This window comes from Trichechus manatus, unplaced genomic scaffold, assembly GCF_000243295.1.
Source record: "Trichechus manatus latirostris isolate Lorelei unplaced genomic scaffold, TriManLat1.0 scaffold00136, whole genome shotgun sequence".
Classification (NCBI taxonomy): domain Eukaryota; kingdom Metazoa; phylum Chordata; class Mammalia; order Sirenia; family Trichechidae; genus Trichechus; species Trichechus manatus.
This window is the reverse complement of record NW_004444072.1, coordinates 2,626,268-2,651,023: the sequence shown is the minus strand read 5'-3', so window position 1 is coordinate 2,651,023 and position 24,756 is coordinate 2,626,268. Positions and strand designations below refer to the sequence as shown.

At 38.3% G+C, this 24,756-nt stretch overlaps 1 protein-coding gene across 15 annotated transcripts in view; it reads left to right on the top strand.

Moving 5' to 3' along the window:
- Positions 1-24,756, top strand: part of TBC1D5 (TBC1 domain family member 5) — a 657,932-nt gene that overhangs the window by 550,664 nt on the left and 82,512 nt on the right. For 13 of the 15 annotated variants that reach the window (XM_023739548.1, XM_023739547.1, XM_023739544.1 and 10 more), the window contains 2 exons: positions 1,577-1,642; positions 23,367-23,530. In XM_023739548.1, the coding sequence (XP_023595316.1) occupies positions 1,577-1,642; positions 23,367-23,530 (230 nt within the window). The remainder of the gene's footprint in view (positions 1-1,576; positions 1,643-23,366; positions 23,531-24,756) is intronic. The other 2 variants (XM_023739549.1, XM_023739552.1) reach the window with 1 other exon arrangement.

Below are 24,756 nucleotides of genomic sequence, written 5' to 3'. Positions count from 1 at the left end.
GGAAAATGCAAAATTCACGTATGTATTGCTTGAAATGCATTCTCGTGTGGTTTGTGTATGTGTTGGGATGGGGTAGTGAAGGAGGAAGAGGCCGCACAGATGTTCGCCCCTGATTTTCTGGGTGAGATTTAATATTAAGATGGGCTTTCAGTCTCTAAATGTTCACTAATAGGTGATTGAGAAGCAGCAGAATAAAATGGGGCCAAACATAGGATTGAAAATCTCTAGCAGATACACAGAATATAGGCACACCGTTTATCAGTGAATTGAGAGTTAACTATATTATGAAAATTCAGGACCTAGCTAGTTCTGTTAAAAGCTGTTTATCACTTGTTTGGAGTATGTTTCTATTTATAGATTTATTTCAGTTAAAATAGAAGAATGTAAATGCAGGCACTGTTAATTTATGGGAAGGATATAATTACAACCCAACAATTTCCAGATGAGCTGGCCATGGTGTAAATCATAATTGTAGCAAGTGGTCAGGGCACCAAGGGTATGTTATTTACCTCAGAAATTGAGTTTTTTTTTTTTTTTCATTGTATAAAAGCTAGAGGGGAGCAAGTCTATTAATCATACATTATCATACACAGAAAATGTGGTGACTTTAAAGAGGGCTTTTTTTTTTAGCTTGTTAACCTCAAAATAGCATAAGCCTTCAGATGGTGATATATCCAGAGTATGATTCTACACAGTAAGTGTGCTCAGTGTTGAACTTTGTCATCCAGGAAGGAAATCGAAGAACCAAAAGTCTTCTTTCTAAATGTTAGCGTACCCTGAGTTCTCAAGATTTCCTGTCACTTCCTTTCCTGGGCCCTTAAAATGCCTTCTTTTCTTCCTACTACTTCCTTTGTCTGTAGTTTTAATTGCCTTTTGAATTTGAATTATTCTTTATTTTAGGCATTTACTACAAGCCCAATTTGTAAATGAAATCTTGCCTATAATTACCATATCAAGTTAAAGGGTATGCAGTTCACAGGTTTATTTTTGCATGTTGACATTTCTGAGTACATGCGGTAACTTATGAAATCTTTTCATTACTTAATTTGAAATTAGAACATTTTGCTTGATATATAGGTTTATTTAGGTCTTTACCTTATTACTGAAGAAGTTGGTTTCAAGTTTTATTAATAATAAATTTTGTCTGATAGAGGAGGATATCAATTTCAAAAGCATGTCTATTTCTTAGTAAATGACATAATAACTTTTGGATAAAAATCTTTTTTCAAAAAGAACGATTCTTTTTCAGAAAAGAAATATAAAATTATACCAGTATTTGTAGCATCATGAAATCTGCTGAGCAAAATCTTTTGATTGCTGAAGTTTCCTGTACTCTAGACTAATAGAAACTTGTTTTTCTCTTTAAAAAGAAAAAAGCAGAAGCTTTTTAGGAAACACTTTTTAAAAAGTATTTCCCGTTTAAAATATATTAATTTTTCTAAGCTTGTATTGTATTTTGTGTCATATTTTTCGTAATTAGATTGATGAAAGTATTACAACATTAAGTATGAAAGAAAAGTAAAGTTGATTATTTCTTTTTTTATTAAATCTAATTTTTTTTTCTTATGAAATCCAGGCGATGTAGTTACAGGAAGCGATGCTCAGGTTTATGTTCCTGTCCAGACTCTAACTGACCTCCAAGGTACAGTTACCATGCCAACGTAGCAGTTCTCTTTGCCTGCAGTACTATCATTGCCTTTTCCCAAAACCTGTTTTTCACTCTGCCTGCCTCCATTCGTCCTGTTTTTATCAGTTCACTACCATTGTATAGCCACAGAGTGGCACTGTTGTTTAAAACAAAAGTCCCTCTCATGTCATAGTTTGGTGATGCTGAATCTGGCTGTGATGTAGGTTTTCTATTAATTGTGCACCAGCCTCTTTCCTTGCAAAACATGGTTCACGCTATATTTTGTGGTTATTTTAACACTACACTTCGTGTGACAGCCCACACCGAGGTGTTCTTGTTGCACAGGTGCTGTGTGACAGTATTTGACAAATTAGTTCTGAGATTAGACATCTTTGTGCTATGATTAGCCAGAGGTACTTACTATATTTTACCTAAAAGAATTACAACCTGATTTTGAAATAAGTTTTTAAGTACAAGCTTAGTATTATGAATTATAGTAACAGAATTAAAGGACAGCTTGACCAATCTCCATATACAGTAACTGGCAATGATTTAAAATATAAAGAGAGAACATTTTAATATTATATCATTTTGTTCAAAATCTAGAAAAAAATAGGGTATTTAAGAAATAGAAGCAATAGCAATCAACATTCAGCAGCTCTTGTAAAATTTTAAAACACACAAGTATTTGAAGTTGTTACTTTAGTCTTTTATTATATAATCTTTTAGGTGAAATATACTATAGACAGGGTTTCTGTGTAAGTGGAAGCCTATATTAAAATGATCTGTGAAGTCCCTTCTAACTTTAAAAAAAAAAAAATATATGTGTTGCTGTGGAGTTGATTCCTATAGAAGAGTGGAGAACTTCCCCATAAGGTTTCTAAGGAGCGGCTGATGGATTCCAACTGCCAACATTTTGGTTAGCAGCTGAGCTCTTAACCACTGTACCACCAGGGCTCCCTTCTAACTTTAAGGATCTTCAGTTCTAATTCAGACTAGAAAGATAGCAGTATAAACTAAAATTCATATCATGTTTTCCTTAATTTAAAATAGCCACACAATATAGTCATGCTGCTAAGACTGAAATACTGTTCTAATAATTCCATGTCTTTATAGTATCCCCGTTTTTTCTAAAAATTAACAGAAAAGAATGGATTGTGATGAGGAGATGATTGATGTATTGGCTTAATTAAAACAAAAAATGCTGTGGCAACAGAGAACTGTGGTCTTCCTTCTATGTATAGCTCTGTGTTTCACAGTTACAGTTTCTGGCTGTATTCTGGTAATTGAACCAGCTGACCTTTAACAACTTTTCCAGCTCAGGGGTTCCATGAAGAGCTGTTTATTCCTCTTGGTGTCTGTGAAAAAATCTACTCTTTCAATAATGCACCATGATGAAGGGGTGCAGTAGCATGGATAATATCAAAGGACAGATAGTCTCCAAATGATTTCTCTTTAGCTTTGTTAATTATTACACTTAAATGAATATTGATAGGCGAGATTCACAGGACCTAGATTTGTTTGCTGAAATTAAACTCTGAGCCCCTCCTCCAACTTTCTACCAAGTGTTCTATTATGCCAAAGTTAATTGCTGCAGAGCAGATCTTTGCCTTCTCTGAAAGATAAGGAGCATAGGACCCAGTTTATACCTGTGGAAAGAGAAACCTGAAGGCTGACTTGCTTATTCTGACTTGTATGCTATTTATTGCTTAATCTACTTTTTCCTGCACACAATAGCCATATGAGCAATGTTACTTTTTTAACAGAACCTTGAAGAGGGAAGTTATGTCATTTTGTTCAACTACCTTGTGTGTATATTGTGTATTAAAGTAGAATCATCTCATTCATTTATCAGTATTTATTGAGTGCCTACTGTGTGCCAAGCTCTGTTCTCATTGGTGCCACTATACCTTGACCAGGTTGTTTGGACATTAACCTGTGTTTTAGATGACCCAATGAGGCCTACACAGTCCGGAACCAGCTCTTTTTCTGGGTATCCTGTTCAGAACTCCCCCTGCCTTCCAGACTTTGACAGAGATTGTATCAGTCTGGAAGGGAAGGCTCCAGCTGTTTGATGAGACGTGAGTCTCAAATAACTTTCCACTTGTGATGATGACTATGACAGCCATGATGAGACAGTGAGGTGACGCCTACCCTGGCTGGGAGAAGTCACTTTGTGTTTCCCTCAACATGCTTTCTAAGAAGTGTCAAGAAATACAAAGTAGAAATAAACTAAGATAGTTAATGGTGACAGCAACAACAAAAAAACTTTCTAGCAATCTGTGCTTAACTGGGTCAGTAATAATAGAAATCGGAGAACTCCCTCAGAGGGGCCAAACCCATTATAGTCCCTATATAATATTTTAAGAATACATATACTTTTAATTTCAGGAAAATAAAGCTATTATTTAGACTTTTCCAAATGTCTTTTATCAAAGTAATGGAAGTTTTCCTACAACAAATGAAATAAGTATCAATACTTTAAAGGATTATTCAATTATATACAGCATTTTTTTCTATGAAATTTCACAACTGTATCTTCACCTTCTAGCACACAATAATATATGAGTTTTAATTTAAAAAAAAAAAAAAAACCCTGAATATAAAATGAGATTCCACAATTTATTTAGGTCAATAAATTATTTTTTTTGTACTACGCAGTGATAAAGAACAATGATGAATCTGCGAAACATCTCATAACATGGATGAATCCGGAAGGCATTATGCTGAATGAATTTAGTCAGTCAAAAAAGGACAAATATTGTTTGAGACCACTATTATAAGAACTCAAGAAAAGGTTTAAACAGAGAAGAAAACATTCTTTGATGGTTATGAGTGTGGGGAGGGGGGAGAAGGGTATTCACTAACTAGATAGTAGATAAGAATTACCTTAGGTGAAGGCAAGGACAACACACAATGCAAGGGAAGTTGGCACAACTGGACTAAACCAAAAGCTAATAAGTTTCCTGAATACAACCAAACACTTCCAGGGACAGAGTGCAGGGGCTGGGGTCTGGGGACCATGGCTTCAGGGAACATCTAGGTTAATTGACGTAACAGTTTATTAAGAATATGTTCTGCATCCCATTTTGGTGAATGGTGTCTGGGGTCTTTAAAGCTAATGAGCACCTGTCTAAGATCCATCAGTTGGTCCCAGCGCACCTGGAGGAAAGGAGAATGAAGAACACCAAAGACACAAGGAAAATATTAGCCCAAGAGACAGAAAGGGCCACATAAACCAGAGACTCTCTCAGCTTGAGACCAGAAGAACTAGATGGTGCCTGGCTACCACCAATGACCACCCTGACAGGGAATACAACAGAGAGTCCCTGATGGAGCAGGAGAAAAGTAGGGTGCAAGTCTCAAATTCTAGTAAAAAGACCAGACTTAATACTGACTGAGACTGGAGGGACCCCAGAAGACATGGCCCCTGGACTCTCTTTTAGCCCAGAATTGGAACCATTCCTGAAGCCAACTCTTCAGACATAGATTAGACTGGACTATAAGACATAAAATGATACTCGTGAAGAGAGTGCTTCTTAGCTCAAGTAGATACATAAGACTAAATGGGCAGCTCCTGTCCGGAGGTGAGATGAGAAGGCAAAAACGGATAGGAGCTGGTTGAATGGACATGAGAAATCCGGGGTAGAAAGGAGGAGTGTGCTGTCGCATTATAGGGAGAGCAACTAGGATCACATAAATCACATAACAATGTGTGTATAAATTTCTGTATGAGAAACTAACTTGAACTGTAAACTTAAAGGACAAACAATTTTTTTGGAAGTTCCATTTTGTGTCTCTCAGTGTAGGTTGCAATCACAAAAAAATGCCACAGCATAATTTACTTTATGAATACTTAGCCCAATGGATTTCTTTGGAATTATTTTTGGGTAAAATGCATACCTACCCCTAGAAACCTTTTTCAAGAGATATTTAGGAATTATTAACAAACCAAAAGCTTTAAAATATGTGTGTACACACACATACACACATTATTTCTAAAGAGAATTTAGAATTTCTTTGAAAGAAATGGAAGTATATAAGTATCATCATCTAATGAACCATTAGAAAAGAAATTTAGAATTTTTTAAGTTGTTGCCATAGGCATTTCTAAAATTTATGTGTGTATGTGTTTATATTATGTCTATGAACATATGTACACATTATACATATACAATGTATCATTATATAACATTTATCAGGATTTTTTTTTAATATAAGAAGTGGAAAAGGGATCAAAAATCTCCCAACCCAGATAACCACTGATGATACTCTTAAAACATTTATAATACTAGACACTCCCAATTAAAGCCCTTAATTTAAAAATGGAAAAAAAAAAAAATTCCCTCTCTCTGTCACCTCTTTCTGCCAGCCCATTTCCCAAGAGTAGCCATTGTTAAATTTCTTATGGTAACTTCAAGGAAGAAAAAATAAACATTAAACTGAGTGGTAGCCTGGGAGTCACGTTGGTGTGACAGCACCTCAGTCATCTGGAGATGACTTTCCACCTGGACCTTCAAGACACTGAGCAAGGCACGGTAGAAATGACCCTGAGCAGAGGACAGGCAGCAAATTGGCAGAGCAAAGAGAGAGGGAGGTCCAGTTAACTGGAGTGGAACATAGTAATGACAGAAAATATTGACAGCTCCTTTGCACAGGAGTGAGGGAAGAGACTGGAGGAAAAACAAAGAAATGGTGGTCTTTGTGGACAACACTACCATGATCACTCTGGTTGTTGCTGGGAAGTGATATTCCTGAAACAGAACAAATAGTTCCATTATGTTAGTATAATCACTTTAAGAATGCAGATAAATATGTGATAATGTAAAATGAATTTCAGGAAGCATCAATTAGCTAGAAAATGCATTTTTGTGGAACACCTATTCCAAAAAATATTGAATAAGTGAGTTAATATTGGACTGAAAACAAGGTCAGAATCTGCACTTTTGAAAGGCCTCGTACCATTTGTTTTTTTTTTTAAATCCAATTTTACATTACGTTTACTACAACCCACTTGGCGTAGACATTATTAGGATGCACAGTGGTGCGGCTGTGCCGAGCATGGCTCTGGAGTTGAGCCTGGGTTTAAATCCTGGCTCCGTTACTGTTTGCCTGGATAACCTGGGGAGATTACTTAACCTCTCATCTGTAAAGAGAGAATATGAGCCACTATTACAAGGTTTATTGTAGGAAGGTACCTCAGTACCTGGCCCACAGTAAGGGGTCTAGAGTACTACCTGCTCAGGGGTGCTGGCGTGCTCTCCTCAAACACCCTTCTGGTTTTCAGAATCAAATTATGAAGGAGCTCACTAAACACCTCTATCTTTTCTTTTGTAAATATTTCTGATATTCTAAAAGCATATGTCTGCATGCAACTGCCAGATCCAGTAGTGCTTGATTTCCATCATTAAACTAGAGCAGGTGTGTTCCAGAGGTTTCAGGTACTACCTGTTTCCAGTCGCTCTCTCCTGGCACCAGCGATGATGTTTGCGTGTCTTTAATGAGCAGACATCAGCCCTCTTGCTATCTGTCAATGCAGTCAGTGAGGGAACAAAAGGTTACCAGATGCCCTCCAATTTTCTCCTGCCGCTTGAGTCACTCTGTAGAGCCAAGATGATCCCCTCTCTGTGGCCACAATACTGGGGGTCCTAGGCTTTTTCCTGTTTCCTCCTCTGGGCTGTACCTCCCCACCAAGATCCCCCAAGCTTCCTAGCCTCTTGATCAGGATTTAAACCCAGGCTTGACTCCAGTCTCCACCCTCCTCAACTGGTCTCAGGTCTATTGGGGTTCTGCCCACCCATTCAGGAACTGTTCTTACTTCCTGTTGAGTTTAATGAGAGAAAACCCATGAAAATACTATCCATGGGGCATACCCACTGCCGTCGAGCCGATTCCAACACATAGCGACCCCATACAGTTTCCAAGGCTGTAAATCTCTGTGGAAGCTGACTGCCACATCTTTCCCCTGCAGAGCCACTGATGGTTGTGAACCGCCAACCTTTCAGTTCGCAGTTGATTGCTTTAACCACTGCACCACCAGGGCTCCTCCCATGGGGCATAAAAAAACAAAAAACCAAACCTGTTGCCATCTAGTCAATTCCAACTCATAGCGACCCTGTATAACAGAGTAGAACTGCCCCATAGGGTTTCCAAGGAGCAGCTGGTAGATTCAAATAGTAGGAGCTTAATAAAAATGATTTCCCCTTCCTACTTTTCTTCTTCCTAGTCATTCTGTGGTCAGGGCTCCTCACTAATGCCTTCCCTTCATGAAGTTCATTCAGTCAATTGTGCTGTTAGCAAATAATCACCATTGACATGGAGTGCATGGTGCACAAAACAGCTATTGAATAATTTAGAGAGGGGAAGAGAATGTTGGAAGGATATACTATATCTAGACATGGCCATACCTAGTCCAAACAGTACCTTTGTGCAGTTTCAAAAAATGTACCCCTTCTTACAGATAGGCACAGCTCATACCAGGGCATACAACTTACCAAGCAGAGTATGGCCTGGATTTCAGCCCCTCCACTGGGCTGCCTTATATGGGGCATGTATGGTGGTCCTGTGCTTCCAGCCAGTTAGCTGAAGTCTATGGGAGGTCACTGGAAGTACAGCCTATGTAAGAATACTTCTTAACAGGGGTGGACCAGCAAGTCTATAACTCAGAGTGCTGCATTTCAAACCACCTGCCCTAGATTTGGGAGTCATTACTGTGCTAGTAATGGCTTAAATCTACTGAGAACTTAGGATATGCCTGGCAAACTTTGCTAAGCGTTTTACACACATTATCTTACGTAAAACACACAGCAACTTTGTGAAGTAGATGTCATTATATCCTCAGGTGTGGGATATGAGGACTGAGGTTTAGGAAGGATCAGTGACTTGCTCAAGACTGTACAACTAGATATCAGCTGAGCTCAGACTCAAACCTAAGCGTGTCTAACCCAGTAGGGCTTGGCTTGAGGAATTCTACCTTGTAAAACACCTCTCAAATCTACCACCACAGCCTTAGTTTAAGCCTTTATAATCTCTTGCCCAGCCGATGCAACAGCTGCCTCACTCAGCCCAACCCCTTGTAATCCTCCTGCTAATTCTCTGTTTAAAATCCTGCAGTAAGTCCTGTCATTTCCTGACAAGATAAAGGTCAGACTCCTTAGCAGGAGAACAAGGGGCTCTTCTCAATCTTGCTGGCCCTATTTTCACAGTCTTATCTTCCCTCTCGCAGCCCCACTCCCCAGGGCTGGATGCCCAGGAGGGGGACTATGGGATTTATGTTGAGAGCAGTAGCAACTTTTAGAAAGAATTCAGTATTTGACCTTCTCCCTTCGCCACAAAATAGAAATAGTCATCAAATGAAAAAGAAGCACCCTGTTGGACTTCCTTAATCTTATTCGCACTTTGGCATTGGTGTCATTTTCGATTACATGTGGGTGGCAGGGAGCTCTAGAGGTTTTAATCAGATCTGAATCAGCTGGATGCGCCCAGTAGTTTAAGTGCCTTTGTAAATACTGTGTCCTTTGCCAGAAATGACCCTCCCTGAGCCACGCCCCCTCCACTCTTCAGATTTGAAGATTTAGCCTCCATCTCCTTGAATTGCCTGAGACAGGAATAGCTGCTCCCTCTACAGTGCTCACAGAGTAGTGTAGTGTATACTTGTGTTTGCTTTTGTCACCGTGGATTGTAGGTTCAATCTGCAGAGGGCTTGTTCCCCAAAGTTTGGTTATGAGTGGAAGACTGCATGCATGCCTGAGGGGGCTTGAGCAGAGGCCTTTATTTTTGTACATTCAGTATATTTTATAATACAAAATAATTTTAAATAATTGTCTTGGGTCGGGATTCCTGAGAAACAGACAGATTTGCTGTCGGAAGTTTGTTGGGGAGTGAAAGAAGCAGCACTGGGCAGAGGGAGGAGTGGGAGTGCCCTGCAGCTGATGCTAGACCCTCAGGGGCTGGAATGGCCCTTCAGAGCGTCAGGCCTTAAGGCTTTTATTCCCACTACCCTAAATCCCTTCCTCCTGGGGGCATGACCATGGGCAAGGCAGGTGTCTTCAGCTAAGGGCAGTTTCCGGAGAGGAACTCAAGACAGCCATCGGCAACCAACACTCCCAGGAGCTGGGGAATGAGTGCCTCCATGCTGAAGGGGCCATCTGGGCACGGCTATGGCAGCGTGTTTAAGACTGTGCCTCTAAAAATCGGCTTTAAATTTTAGTGCAACACAAGAAACTTTGAACATGTTCCAAGCAGTCAGAACCTTAAAAAGTCTTACAGAGCTTCCGAACCACTGTGCAGCTTATGGGTTACTAGCTTCTTGAGGCTACGGACCCTTCAACTCCGGAACGGTGCAGGCAAGGCCTGGGTGATGGAATACCTCTTCGTTTTACCCCAGTGTGCCATACGAATGTCATGTTTATGTGGGCTAGACATGAACAAGGCAGGAAAGTCTGAAAGCCCTTCCTTCTGTCTCAAGGCAAGACTACTCCAACCTCAGTGTGGGGTGGGGGGATGGACGGGTGCCTGCACTGCTGTGACAGGTCTCCAGGGGAGATACTGCATCATCCCCTTAGGAAACACATACCAGTGCCTCCATTAGACAATGGTCTCAATGTTTGAATTCCCAAAGGACACGAAGATGTTAGTAAGCTAATTTCTATAATTGAGGAGAAATGTATTTTTACGGGGTTGTTGGGCTTTTTTATTTTTTATGTATGTGAGATGTAGACAGAGTACTTTATAAATGTACTACTAATTTAGAATTTGTTAATTCAAAGATGAATTCAACTATAGCTGACTTTTTTTAGCATTTTCCCTGAAAAAATTGTTTGCTAAGTAGAATAATAGCTGCAAAAGAAACTTGTGGGTGTTGCTGCCCCTCAAGGGAACAGATTGCTTTCACATTCTTTCTAAATTGTATGTTCACAATAAATAATTGATAAGCTAATTTATTAAAGCAGGTGTTCTAAACATTTCTCCTAGGCACATCGATACCGTATTTTGTTGATAATTACTTGAATGTAATAATAGCCTGCGTGTTGTAAAGAAAGTTTGGAAATTTAAACCATTAAGTGGTTTATACCTGTGCTGTCCAGTGTATTATCCCCTAGCCACATGGGTTTATGAGCACTTAAACTGTGTGCCGTGAATATAAAATGTGCACTGGAATTTGAAGATTTGGTTATGAAAAAAGTAATATAAAAATCTTAGTATTCTTTACTGGTAAGTACATGCTGTAATGATAATATACATTATGGTAATAATTTAAATATATTGGGTTAAATAAAATATATTATTAAAATTAATATCTTTTTTTACTTAAAAAATGTGGATACTAGAAAATTAAAAATTATGTATGTGGCTCATATTATATTTCTGTTGGGCAGCTCTGACTTACACAGTTCTCTTAGGCTATTCCAAATTAAACATCAAAACCCCAAAAAACCAACCCAGTCACCGCTGAGTTGATTCTGACTCAACACTGGCTGACCTTTATTGTAGTCCCACAACTTACCAGCCCCTGTGCTAGCTTTTCCCAAAAGCAGAGCCAGTAATGACCACAGTCCCTGTCCTCAGTGAAATTTGGCCTTTGTAATGCAGCCAGGAGCACTTGTAATTGAATATAAGAGGCCTGACCGTCAGCTATTTTCTGTTTCTAAAAAAAGCCATCTCAGAATATATTTACCTTAAAAATTATGTAGGTGAGCCTATTCCCCAAATCTTTTTTTTTTTTTCCTTCCATTTTGAATTAATGGCTCATTGGAGTTTCCCTCTGCAATATAATAATGTGTGTTGGCATAACCTTTAAGTTCAGAAAAAACTGGGTTTAACTGATGATGTTGCTAGCTATATGCATAACTGCATGTCCTTGGGCAAGTTAATTAACCTCTCTGGGCCTCAATTTTCTTACATGTAACCACATCACAATGTCATTAAGATATAATGAGATAGTATGTGTAAAGGTCCAAATATGTACATGGACTAACATTTTGCAGATATCACGTGGCTGTAGTATATTCTAATTTTCTGATTTCTTCTTTGAGTAGATCAACTAGGGAAGTATGCATGTATATAGGGAAGGCAGGAGGGAAAAAAATGAGTACTATTTAGCCGTCATACAGATAAATCCAGAATTAGAGAAAAGATTTCTTGGATTTATTATAATTTCAACATGGAAACAGTTGATTTATTCAAACTTGGATAATAATTAAGTTTTTTTTAATGTTATACTTTTTTTAATGGAAAAATTACAACTAAAATTTCACAAGACATATATATATATATATATATATAAAACTGCTCACAACCATTTTTTCAGCAACACATTAATTTTGGAAGAAAGTGAAAAGAAGTTTTAATAGCTCACAAAATTCTAACTTTTTCTAGGAGTATAATAAAATTTAAATGATTCTACCTGGAATGGCAGATTAACTCAGAATTTGAACTATACTGTCAAATATTGAGAGTCTAGAGATCATAACTAGAGTATAATAATCAAAGGAATAATAAAGAAAATTTCCCAGAGCTAAAGAAAGTTATTGGCCTGAAAATTGAAAAAAAAACCCAGCAAGTCACATGACAGTAAAAAGACCCATCCCTAGAAGCCCCTTGGGAAACTTACAGAACTTCAAGGATGAAGAGAAAATCCTAAAAGCTTCCAGAGAGAACAAAAAAAAAAGAGATTTGTTTATAAGATAATCATCAGATTGACATCAAACTGCTCACTGGTAAAACTGAGGACGGGAAGACATTTGAGTTTATTTTCAAAGTTCTGAACGAAAAATTGTTTTGAAGTAGAATCTTACTCTCAGTCAAACTGGCATTAAAATGAGAAGATTTATAGACATTTGGGGACATACAAAATCTGAGGTCGGCCAACAGGACTGCTACTCCCCACCCAAATATTTATTTATTTTATACATACACATATTGCTCCACTTGTAAACTCACCCTTCTAAGTAACTGTTGAATTAATGAGGAAATCAAAGGCCAAAATTAAACTTTTTAGAAGCCAGTGATGATGAGAGCACCATATATCAAAGCCCTGAAAGACAGAGACAAAATGATCCTCAGAGGAAATGCAAACAGTAGAAAATAGGAAATACCAGAAAATAAATGGTCTAAACATACAGTTTAAGAAGATAGAAAAAGAACATAAAAATAAACATCAAGTACAATAAAGGAATGAATAAGGATTTTTAAAAAGATTAACGGTATATAAAATAACAGAGTAGGTCAATGAAACTAAAAGGTGATTCTTTAAAAACAATGAAATAATCGCACATTCAGCAAGTCTGATCAAGAACAAATGAGAAAAAAAAAACTCTTAATACACACAAAATAAGAATTCCAATGTAACTAAACATGTAAACTCAAACAATACAAATTTATTATTTTACAGTTCTGTAAGTCAGAAGTGTGACTGCAAGTCTTACTAAGCTAAAACCAAGGTGTCAACAGGGCTGTGTTCCTTTCTAGAGACTTTAGGGGAGAATGTTTCTTTGCCAATTCAGGTTGTTGGCAGAGTTCAGTTCCTGCAGCTATAGGACCAACATCCACATTTCCTTACTGGCTCTCAGCTGAGGACTGTCCCCAGCTTCTAGAGGATGCCCACGTTCTTTATTCATGACCCCCTTCCTCCATCTTCAAAGCTAGCAATACCAGGTCAAGTCCCTCCCCTGCTTCAGATTTCTTGGTTTTCTGTTTCATGTCTCTGACTCACACTTCTACCTTTCTCTTCAACTTTTAAGGACTCGTGTGATTAGGTTAGCTCACCTGGATATTCTCCCCATTCCAGGGTCTTTCACTTTAATCACATCTGCAAAGTCTCTTTTGCCATAGAAGGTGACATATTCACTGGTTCCAGAGATAAGGGCATGGGCCATTAATCTGCCCACCAGGTACACGTCTTTTTTAGGAAGGTATGAATTACCAAAATTGTCCCATCCCCAAAAAGAGGTAGAAAACCTTAATAGAGGAATGAATGTAGGAAAAAAGTCCAGAAAGGTCATCATAGTAAGTAATGCCTTTTAAAAATCACCACCCCAGGAGAGTTTTATAGGTGGGTACATCCAGACTTTGAAAGAACAGATAAATACTGTTATATAAATGGATGGAAATTTTTCCACTTCATTTTGTGAAAAACCATGTTCTCATGAATAAAAATACATTGGCTTCTAAGATGTATCTTTTGTTCTGTGGACTTTAAAAAGTCATTTGAAACTCAAAACTGAGAAACACTTGTTTTGTTTTATCTATATCTGCCACCACCTTGAGGCAATGTAAGTTACGGTTTAAGAATTAGAGTTCTGTAGAGCAGTAAGACAATATGCATGAAAGAAAAAAGAAAAACCTAGGTTTATCTTTTTTTTTTTTTTTAATTGAGTTTTTGGTGAAAGTTTACACAACAACTTAGGTTCCCATTTGACAATTTCCACACAAATTGTTCAGTGACATTAGTTACATTTATCACAATGTGTCAACATTCTCTTTGTGTTCTCTTTGTTCCATCTCCAGTCCTCTAGTTTTCCTGCCCCTTTGTCTTCTCACTTTTGCTTTTGAGAAATTGTTGACCTTTTGGTCTCATACTTATGGTTTTTAAGTAGAGGACAAATCTTATGGGTAATATCCTTTATTTTGTGTGCCATTCTGCTATTTCGCTGAAGGATGATCTCGGGATAGATTTAGTTCTGGGTTTAAAGAGTGTCTCAGAACAGTAGTCTCAGGGAGGCTTCTGTTCTCTTCTGTTCCAGTTTGTCTGGCAAAAAACCTAGGTTTATAATGAATATCTAAATGTGACTGTATCATCTTAGGGTGAGAAATATCTTCCTAAGCAGGACCCTAAACCCAGAGACTATAAAGGAAATAGTAGACAAATTGACAAATAGTACAAAATAAAAATTTAAACTGTAAGCAAAATTAAAAGACAGGCTATAGAGCAAGAGAAATACATATATTTATGTTTACCATCTGTCTGTCAGTTTGTCTTATGTGGTGGCTTGCAAGTTGCTGTGATACTTGAAGCTATGTCACCAGTATTTCAAATACTAGCAAGGTCACCCATGGTAGACAGGTTTCAGTGGAGCATCCAGACTAAGGCAGACTAGGAAGACAGACCTGGCAATCTACTTCCAAAAATTAGCCAATGAAAACTCTATGGATCCCAATAGAATATTGTCCAGTATAGTGCTGGAAGATGAACTCCCTAGGTTGGAAGGCACTCAGTACACAGTAGCTCCAACAGTGTTCTTGAGCATACCAATGATCATGAAGATAGAAGACTAGGCAGCGTTTCGTTCTGTTGTACATGGGGTCACCACAACTCAGAGCCAACTCAATGGCAACTAACGACAACATACACACACACAAAGGGCTAATTTCCAGAAGTTAGAAGGAACTCCCATAAATCAGTTTTAAAAAGTAAAATCAGCAGAGACAATTCACATAAGACCTTAAAATAGCCTATAAATGTGTTTAAAGGTATTCAGCCTCACTAGTTATCTGGAAACTTCAAGTTAACATAATGAAGTTCCCACTCCATCCGATTAACCAAATAAATAGATGTATAATACTATATCATATTGTTATGTTTACATTTATATGTGAATATTCATCTATAGATATGCATACATATTCATGTATATATAAAATATATACAGTCTTTGCAAAGATGCAGGGCAATGAGAATTCTTCCAGTCTCTTGGTGGATTTATGTTGTTAAAACTCTAGAAGAAGGCAATTTGAACCATTTATCTCCATTTAAAGTGCACATACAATTGGACATAGCATTTCCACTTATATAAATCTACCCTATAAAATAGCCAACTGTACCTAGAAATGTACATCCCTAGAATGTTTATTGCAGTTGTGTTTGTAAAGGCAAAAATGGAAACAACCCAATGTTTATTCAGGAGTGCTACAAACTTTTTTTCTTCACAGCCATTTAAAAGAATAAAACAGACTTAGATATGACATAATGAATTTCCAAGACCGAAGTTAAATTCCAAAATCAAGTCACAGAGGGAAGCACTTTTGGAATGGCACAGTAAGGACCTTTGAAAATCTGCTTCTCCATAGAAGCAACAAGAACAGTGGCAAAATTGTCAAAATCCTTTTTTTCAGAACTCTGGAAACTTAGCCAAAGTCTTACAACAATCTGAGGAAAGTTTATTCAACAAAAATGGCTTAATCTCAGTAAGAATAATGAATTACGTGGTGTATTAATTTGCCTGTTACTATCTCCCTCTCCCCAGGTCTTCAGTAGCCTTGAAAACCAGCAGCTTCACAGCCATGGTAGCTAGGAAACCAGCAGTGTAGCAGCCACTAGAGAAAGCATAATGAATTCGGAGTACCCCAAAAGCCCCAGTGCTGGAGAATTGTCACTCTTCGACCTATCTGGCTCATTGGAAAAGCCTCATTTACAGAGTTTATCCTTATTAGAGCTATCGGAGTTCACTCACTGAGAAACCCTATCCCCAGGGCATTTGTTGGGGGGAAAAAAAAAGCCAGCAGCAATTATTTAACATCACAGTGGCCTGAGAAAGCCATACCACTTGAGGAAATGAGGTGGGCCAACAACTTAATAGGAAAATCTGGGAAACAAGTTGTTTACGTTGTTGTTATTGTAAGGTGCCATCGTGTCAGTTCTGACTCATAGCTACCCTGTGTACAACAGAACGAAACACTGCCCAGTCCTCTGCCATCCTCACAGTCATTACATTTGAGCACATTGTTGAAGCCGCTGTGTCAATCCATCTCACTGAGGGTCTTCCTCTTTTTCCCTGACCCTCTACCAAGCATGATGTCCCTCACAGGGACTGGTTCCTCCTGATAACATGTCCAACATGTGAGACGAATTCTTGCCGCCCTTGTTTCTAATGAGCATTCTGGCAGTACTTCTTCCAAGACAGATTTCTTCATTCTTCTGGCAGTCCATGGTATATTCAGTATTCTTTGCCAACACCATAATTCAAAAGCATCAATGCTTCTTCGGTCTTCCTTATTCACTATCCAGCTTTTTCACATGTGTAAGATGATAGAAAATACAATGGTTTGGGTCAGGTGCACCTTAGTCCTTAAAGTGACATCTTTGCTTTTTAACACTTTAAAGAGGTCTTTTGCAGCAGAAGAAATCCTTGACAACTTCAGCCTTTCCTCGTTTATCATGATGTTAAGATGTTCATAGGGGATTTTGAAAAGCTTGGACGTATTTCTAGGTATCTAGAAGGCTATGCACATGTGCAGGAATGTGCACATGCCTAGGAAAGACTTGAAAAGGATGTATCTCTCAACTCAGGATGAATTTGAGTCTCTGCACAAGCAGGAAGTAAAGGCTAAAACAGAGTTGTAAACTACCTCCTGGAGCATTTAAGATGTGCCCCAACACACACACACACACACACACACACAGCCTTTTGGCAAAGCCTGAGAGACTTACTGATTCAAGGCATTTGAGGAAGTCTCTGTCCAATCATTAGCTGACCGCTAAGGTAACCAAACAGACACTTCAGTGGCCACATACAATAAAGAATATAAACTTTACAGAATAGGTTTAGAAAAATCACTTAAATAAACAAACAGTAACAAAAATCTGGGAGGATTGAACCTGGTTTCCAGAGTTACCACATTATATTATTAAAATGCCTAGTTTTCAGTAAAAGTTATAAGACATGCAAAGAAATAGGAAAGTTTAGCCCATACACAGGATAAAAGCAGTCACTACAAATGCTCCCTGAGGAAGCCCAGACATTGGACTCACTAAAGATTTTAAATTAGCCATTATAAATATGTTGAAAGAACTAAAGGAAACTATAAGAATGATGTCTCACCAAATACGGAATATCAGGAAAGAAATAGATGTTTTTAAAAAACTAAATAGACATTCTGAAGTTGAAAAGTACAACTGAAATGAAAAATTCACTAGAAGGGTTCAACAGCAGATTTGAACTGGCAGAAGAAAGAATCCAAATTTAAACAGATGTCAACTGAGATTACTTAGTCTGAGAAGCAGAAGGCCAAAAAGATGAAGAAAAGTGAACAGAGCCTTAGAGATCTATAGGACACTCTAAGGCATATGAGTCCCAGAAGAAGAGGAGAGAGAGAAAGGGGAAGAAAGAATATTTGAAGAAATACTAGCCAAAATATTCCACAACATGAAAAACAATTTATACATCCAGGAATCTCAACAAACTTAAAGCAGGATAAATTTAAAAAAAAAAAAAAAAATCCACACGTAGACACATCATAATCAAACTATCAAAGCCTACAGCAAAGGTTCTTAAAGCAGCAATAGAAAAACAAATCATCACATACAAGGGATCCTCCGTAAGATTAACAAGCTGACTTCCTCATCAAAATCCATGGAGGCCAGAAGGCAGTGTGGTGGCATTCAAAGTGAAGGAAAAAAGACTGTCAACCAAGTATTCTGTATCCAGCAAAACTAGCCTTCAAAACTGAAGAGAAAATTAAGACATTCCCAGATAAACAAAAACTGAGAGAATTCATCACTAGCAGACCTGCCCTTCAAGAAATAGTAAAGGGAGTCCTTCAGGCTGAAATGAAAGGACACTAGACATTAACTCAAAACCACATGAAGAAATAGAGGACACTGGTAAAGGTGACTACATGGGTAAATATAAAAGACGGTACACCCACTCCTCACTTATCAACATAGTTAGTTTCCAAAGACCAGCTCATTATGCAAAAATCAACGTTACGTGAAAATGGAGAATAATTTTTTTCAGTTCATAGACCATCCAATTGTCTGATTTTTTTTTAGAAATTATGATCATAGAAATAATAACAGCTAGGATTTACTGATGTGTTCATCACTGTGCCAAGTCCAGGTATGGATTATTCCTCTACAGAGAAGGAGGCTTGGAGGAGACCATAAAGCTGAATAAAGCCAGACTGTGTGACTAGAGGGCCCACACCTTAACCACTTCACCTTCCTCCTGTGCTGGGTCAGAGCTTCCCTCACAGAGCCACTTGCAGAGCTCCACTTCTATCCCTGCGAGCTCTGTGTTCATGATTCTGGAGCCTGCTCTGCCCTCTGGGCCTGGCAAGTCACCAAGGCTCAGAGCTTCCTGCAAGGGCGCTGGAAACCTGGCTTCACACCCAGCCCCACCGAGGCGGAGGCTTCAGGCCCAGTTAGGCTCACTTTGGGATCTCATTAAACTCGCACACATTTCTTCCAAACACCCGTTCCAATGCCTCTTTCTTTCCTCCTTTCCCACCCTAATTTTAAGCTGCAGGGCCTCGGGCCACATAGGAGCTGGAAACCCGGAACAGGCACCCGTATCTCTGCCTGGAAGCTGTGGCCACAGAGGAAGTTGCCCCCACGTGGCAGCTAGACACAGTGCCCCCGCTGGCAGGAGGGAGTGGAGGGTGCAGAGCAGTGAGGCCCAGCTTCCCAGAGGCTGCCTAGAGACTCTCTTGGAGGGAGGGGATGCTCCACAGCTGTTGCTGCCGTGCCTACCACCTCATTAATGTGCAAAATAGATAGTAGATTTTTTACTATTGTTATAAATGTGAAATGTCAGATAATGAGATAGTTGATAAGGAGGAGTAGGTGTATTCATGTATTTTTGTTTGTATCTCATATTTTTGTATCTGATTCAAAAGACAACTACATAAAGCAGGAACAGTTATCTGCATTGATGGACATACAATGTATAAGGGTGATATTTTTATAACAATAATAGCACAAAGGGGGAGAAGGAATGGAGCTAATAGAAGTAAAATTTTATTATTGTTATTATTGAAATTAAGTTGGTATTAGTCTGAACTGTTGTTGTTGCCGTCAAGTTGATTCCTACTTATAGCGACCCTATAGGACAGAGTAGAACTGCCCCCATAGGGTCTCCTAGGCTGTAAATCTTTACAGAAGCAGATAGCCAGCTCTTTTCTCCCACAGAGACACTGGTGAGTTCAAACAGCTGACCTTTGGGTGAGCAGCCAAGCGCTTAACCGTTGCTCTACCAGGGCTCCTTAATCTGAACTATATTGTTATAAATTGAGATGTTAATTATAATCCCCAGGGCAACCAGTACAAAAATAACTCAACAAAATATAGTAAAAGAAACAACAAGGTAATTTAAATGGTATACTAGAGAATATTTAATATAAAAAAAGGCAGTAATGGAGGAATAATACAATAATGATATGACATATAGAAAACAAATAGAAAAGTGGCAAACATAAATCTTATGTTATCAATAATTTCTTTAAATGTAAATGGATTAAACACTCCAGTCAAAATGCGGAGATTGAAAGACTAGATAAATAAGCATCATCTACAAGAGGCATACTTTGTATTCAACCACACAACTGAATTTAAAATAAAAGGATGAAAAAAAAGATACACCATGCAAATAATAACCTAAAGAGAGCTGGAGTGGCTATACTAATATTAGATAAAATACACTTTAAGACAAAAATAGTAGAGACAAAAAAAGGATATGTTAAAATGATGAAATAATCATTTCATCAGAACATAACAATGATAAATATTTATGTACCTACTAGAGGAACCCCTAAAATTCACAAAGCAAAAACTGACAGAATTGAAGGGAAAAATAGATAATTCAACCATACCTGAAGACTTCAATACTTTGCTTTCAAAAATGAATGGAACAACTAGGCAGAAGATCAGCAAGAACATAGAAGCCTTGAACAACACTATAAACAAACTAGATGTAACAGACGTCTAATATTCCACCAGACAACAGCAGAATACACGTTTTTCTTGAGTGCACATAGAACATTCTTCAGGATAGACGATATGTTAGGTCATAAAACAAGCCTAAATACATTTATAAGGATTGAAATCATACAAATATGCTGTCTAACAACAATGGAATAAAATTAGAAATCAATAAAAGAAGGAGATTTGGGAAATTCACTAATAAATGGAAAGCAGACAACACAATCCTAAACAACCAATGGATCAAAGGAGAAATCACGAAGGAAGTTGTAAAATATGTTGAGATGACATGATCTTGTATATAAAAAATCCTAAAGAATCCCTACTATCCTATACAGAGGAAGCATCAGTGGAATAGAATTATCTTGAGATTAGAGATGGAAGACTTGAAGTGGATAATTACTAGCCCAATTGTAATAATTTTGTTGTATTTGGTAGCCTGAGACTTGGAAAGATTACTATCTATGAAGTATCTATTACTTATCTAGTGCTTGGTTTCTTAGTTTGCTTTGCTGCTTTCTTGTCATTTTCCTGACTTTTAAACCTTGACATTTCTCAGGACTCAGTCTTTGAACCTAACCTCCTTTCTATCTACCCCCTCTCCCTTAATGATCTCATCTAGTCTCACGGCTTTAAATACTATCTATATGCTGCTGGATCCCAAATTTGTATCTCTAGCCCAGACCTGTCCCCTGAAATCCAGACTCAAATACCCCACTGCCTACATGTTGTTCTTGTTGTTGTGTACCATCAAGTCGATTCCAACTCGTATCGACCCTATGGGACAGAGTAGAACTGCCCCATAGGGTTTCTAAGGAGCAGCTGGTGGAGTCGAACTGCTGGCCTTCTGGTTAGCAGTCTGAGCTCTTAACCATTTTGTCAGTAGGGCCCCAGATATCTGATTAGGCCTCTGAAACTCAACACATCTAAAGCTAAACTGAGACCAGAAGAACTAGATGGTGCCCGGCTACCACAATGACCACCCTGACAGGGGACATAACAGAGAGTCCCTGACAGAGCAGGAGAAAAGTAGGGTGCAGAACTCAAATTCTAGTAAAAAGACTAGACTTAATGGTTTGATTGAGACTAGAGGGACCCCAGAAGACTTGGCCCCGGGGACTATCTGTTAGGCCAAAACTAAAACCATTCCCGTGGCCAACTCTTCAGACAAAGATTAGACTGGACTTTGGAACATAAACTTATACTCGTGAAGAGTGTGCTTCTTACCTCAAGTAGATACATGAGACTAAATGGGCAGCTCCTGTCCAGAGGCGAGAAGAGAAGTTAGAGAGGGTCAGGAGCTGGTTGAATGGACACGGGAAATGCAGGGTAGGAAGAAAGAGTGTGCTGTTACAGTGTAGGGAGAACAACTAGGGTCGCAAAACAGTGTATAAGTTTTTGTATGAGAGACTAACTTGAATTGTAAACTTTCACTTAAAGCACAACAATAAAAAGAAAAAGTAAAGCTAAACTGATCTTACTCCTAAAACCAGCCCCTCCTTCCCAACTCAGTAAATAGCAGCTTCCTTGTTCTTAGGGCAAGCATTTTGCAGTTAAACTTGACTCTTCCCTTTCTCTCCTGCCTCTAATGGGTTCATCAGTAAATCCAGTCAGTTTGTCTAGAATCTGGCCACTTCTCACCACCATCTTGGGTACTTGGATTTTTGCATTAGCTTCCCAATTGGTTTCCCTTCTTTTACCTCCTCCCCATATTCTATTCTCAACACAGAAGTCCAAGTGATCTTCTTAAAATGTAAGTCAAATCATGTCACTCTTTTGGTAAAACACTCCAGTAGCTTCCAGTGACTTTTCTTCCCAGAGTACAAGTAATGAAAATGGTCTACAAATCCCTACCTGATCTGATCTCCTGCTTGCTTTCAGACCTCATCTCCTACCTCTTCCCTCCCCTTCACTCTCAGCTTTAGCCACAGTGGCCTCCTTGCCTTACCTTGAACACACAGGGTCTTTGAACTTGCTGTTTCCTCATGTTATCTACAAACCTGGTACTTCACTTCCTTCAAGTTTTTACTTAACTGTCAACTTTTCAGTGACATCTTCCCTGATCTATTTAAAACCACAGTGCCTTCCTCTGACACTCACATCCCCCTTTCCTGCTTTTTTTCCTTCATAGAACTTACTACCATCTAAAATCATATATGTTTTACCTACGTATTTGTTTGTTTCTCCTCACTAGAAAGTAAACTCCGTGAAGGGTGGGATTTTTGACTATTTTAGTCTCCACTGTCTCTCTGGGCCCATAATAGTGTCTGGCACTTACTAAGCCATCAATTACTAGTAGTTGAATGGATGAATGCATGCATACATGCATGCCAGGTAGTTTGCTGGTTCATTAAGCCCTCATAACAACCACATGAGAGTATCCCCAATATATAAATAAGACCTGAACGGGTCTGGCTGCAGCAGGTCTGTAAGCTGCCCTCTCATCAGGGCTTGCTACAGCCCTTGGTTGTGTCTGAGGGAGCTTTGTGCCTCAGAACCTCTCAGTAGAAAAGGCATTGCTGGAGATCACAGATGCACCCATTCTAATGAGGGGACAGTTCAGAAAAAGGCCCTGTGAGCCAGTACCTTGTCCCATTTCCAGATGCTTCTGTTATTGGTCACAGGTAGCCATATATCTGTTCTGCAGTTAACAAAAGGGAAAGAGGCTCTTTTAAAGAACATTGGTCAAGGATACAGATTTTCTTTTTACCTTACTATTATAATGTGCATACAGGATCCCTGGTGGTGGAGTAGTTAAGAGCTCAGCTGCTAACCAAAAGGTCAGTAGTCTGAATCCACCAGCTGCTCCTTGGAAACCGTATTGGGCAGTTCTACTCTGACCTATAGGGTCGCTATGAGTCAGAATTGACTCTACAGCAATGGTTTTGTTTTGTTTTTTATTACAATGTGCAATATAATAGTCTCTGGTTTCCAATATTAAGGATGATTCCATTAGTGGGGAAAAATTCAGTCATTTAACTCTGTGTGTGTATGTGTGTGGAAAGAGTCTGGTCTTTCATTATTGCTACTTAATCTTTCTTACAGGACAGAGTTCTAAAAACATCAGTTCATCTCCAAGCATTGAGAGTTTGCCTGGAGGAAGAGAATTCACTGGCTCCCCACCTTCATCTGCTACTAAAAAAGATTCCCTTTTTAGCAACATTTCCCGTTCCCGCTCACACAGCAAAACTATGGGCAGAAAAGAATCTGTAAGTATTTAAGTTCAATTTTCTTTTTATCCTTAATTTTCCTCTGGAGTGCTGCATTTATTAAGGCTTCTTTAAGCTTTCGGTTTTATAAAGCTCTTAAAACTTTTATGGACTAAAATGAATTATTTCATCAAAAGTATCTTAATTTTATTATTATAATTTAGTAATGTTTTAAGGCTATGGTCTATATTAACACTGGGAAAAAAAAGCATGAGTTTAAAATAAGTTGAATCTTGCCCTATCCCCAGTCCTTTTTTCTTTGTAAGTGCTTTTCCATCAAAGCCCTGTGGTTTTTTTTTCCTAAAATTTAGCAAATAGCATTATACCAAATAAGAGATGATGACACTTGAAACAAACCAAGATTTATTTATTTTTTTTTTAGTTTTAAGTATTTATGGAAAATTTAAAATAATTATTTTACTGTTCTTAAAAGTTATACAAATTACATTTAAATTATGGTTTTGGTAGTTGTCCTCTAAGATCCTTTGTATAAATTTCTCAAAAGGGCATATCAAACGCCTTAAAAATCTGGTTGTATCTGAAATATTTATAAGCCAACTGCACAAGAAATAAAACACTTAACCACATTTTATGGCTAATTTTCTAATATGAACAGCTCATCTTCCCATTTGAAGATAATGCACATGTAAAGCTAACACGGAAATCTAACTATTGCTGAAATTGTCCTAAATGCAAAACAAAAACAAAGTAATAACTATAAAACCTTTGAGGGATAATTATTTAAGTTGCATAAAATAGATAATAACATGATATCTACCTGTGACTTTGTATGACCTTGGCCAAGCCACTCAGCTTCCTGGTGCTCTAATTACCACATACGCAAATTAAACTTCAATACTTTGCTCTCTGAAGGCAGAGGAGTTGACTGCTCTCTTGGGGTTCCTTTCAATGCATAGGAACTAGAATTCTATAATTTGTTAAAGAGCAGCATGGGACTTTCCAGTTAAAAATGATAGCTTGAATGCAATCACTTATCTATGCTCTCTTCTAAAACTCCACTCCAAGAAGAGTTGTTGTTTTGTTGTTCTTAGGTACTGTCCAGTCCAGTCCAACTCATAGTGACCCTGTGTTACAGAGTAGAACTGCCCCATAGCGTTTCCTAGGCTATAACCTTGTCAGGAGCAGATCACCAGGTCTTTTCTTCCCCAGAGCTGCTGATGGGTTAGAACTGCCAACCTTTCAGTTAGCAGTTGAGCTCTTAACCA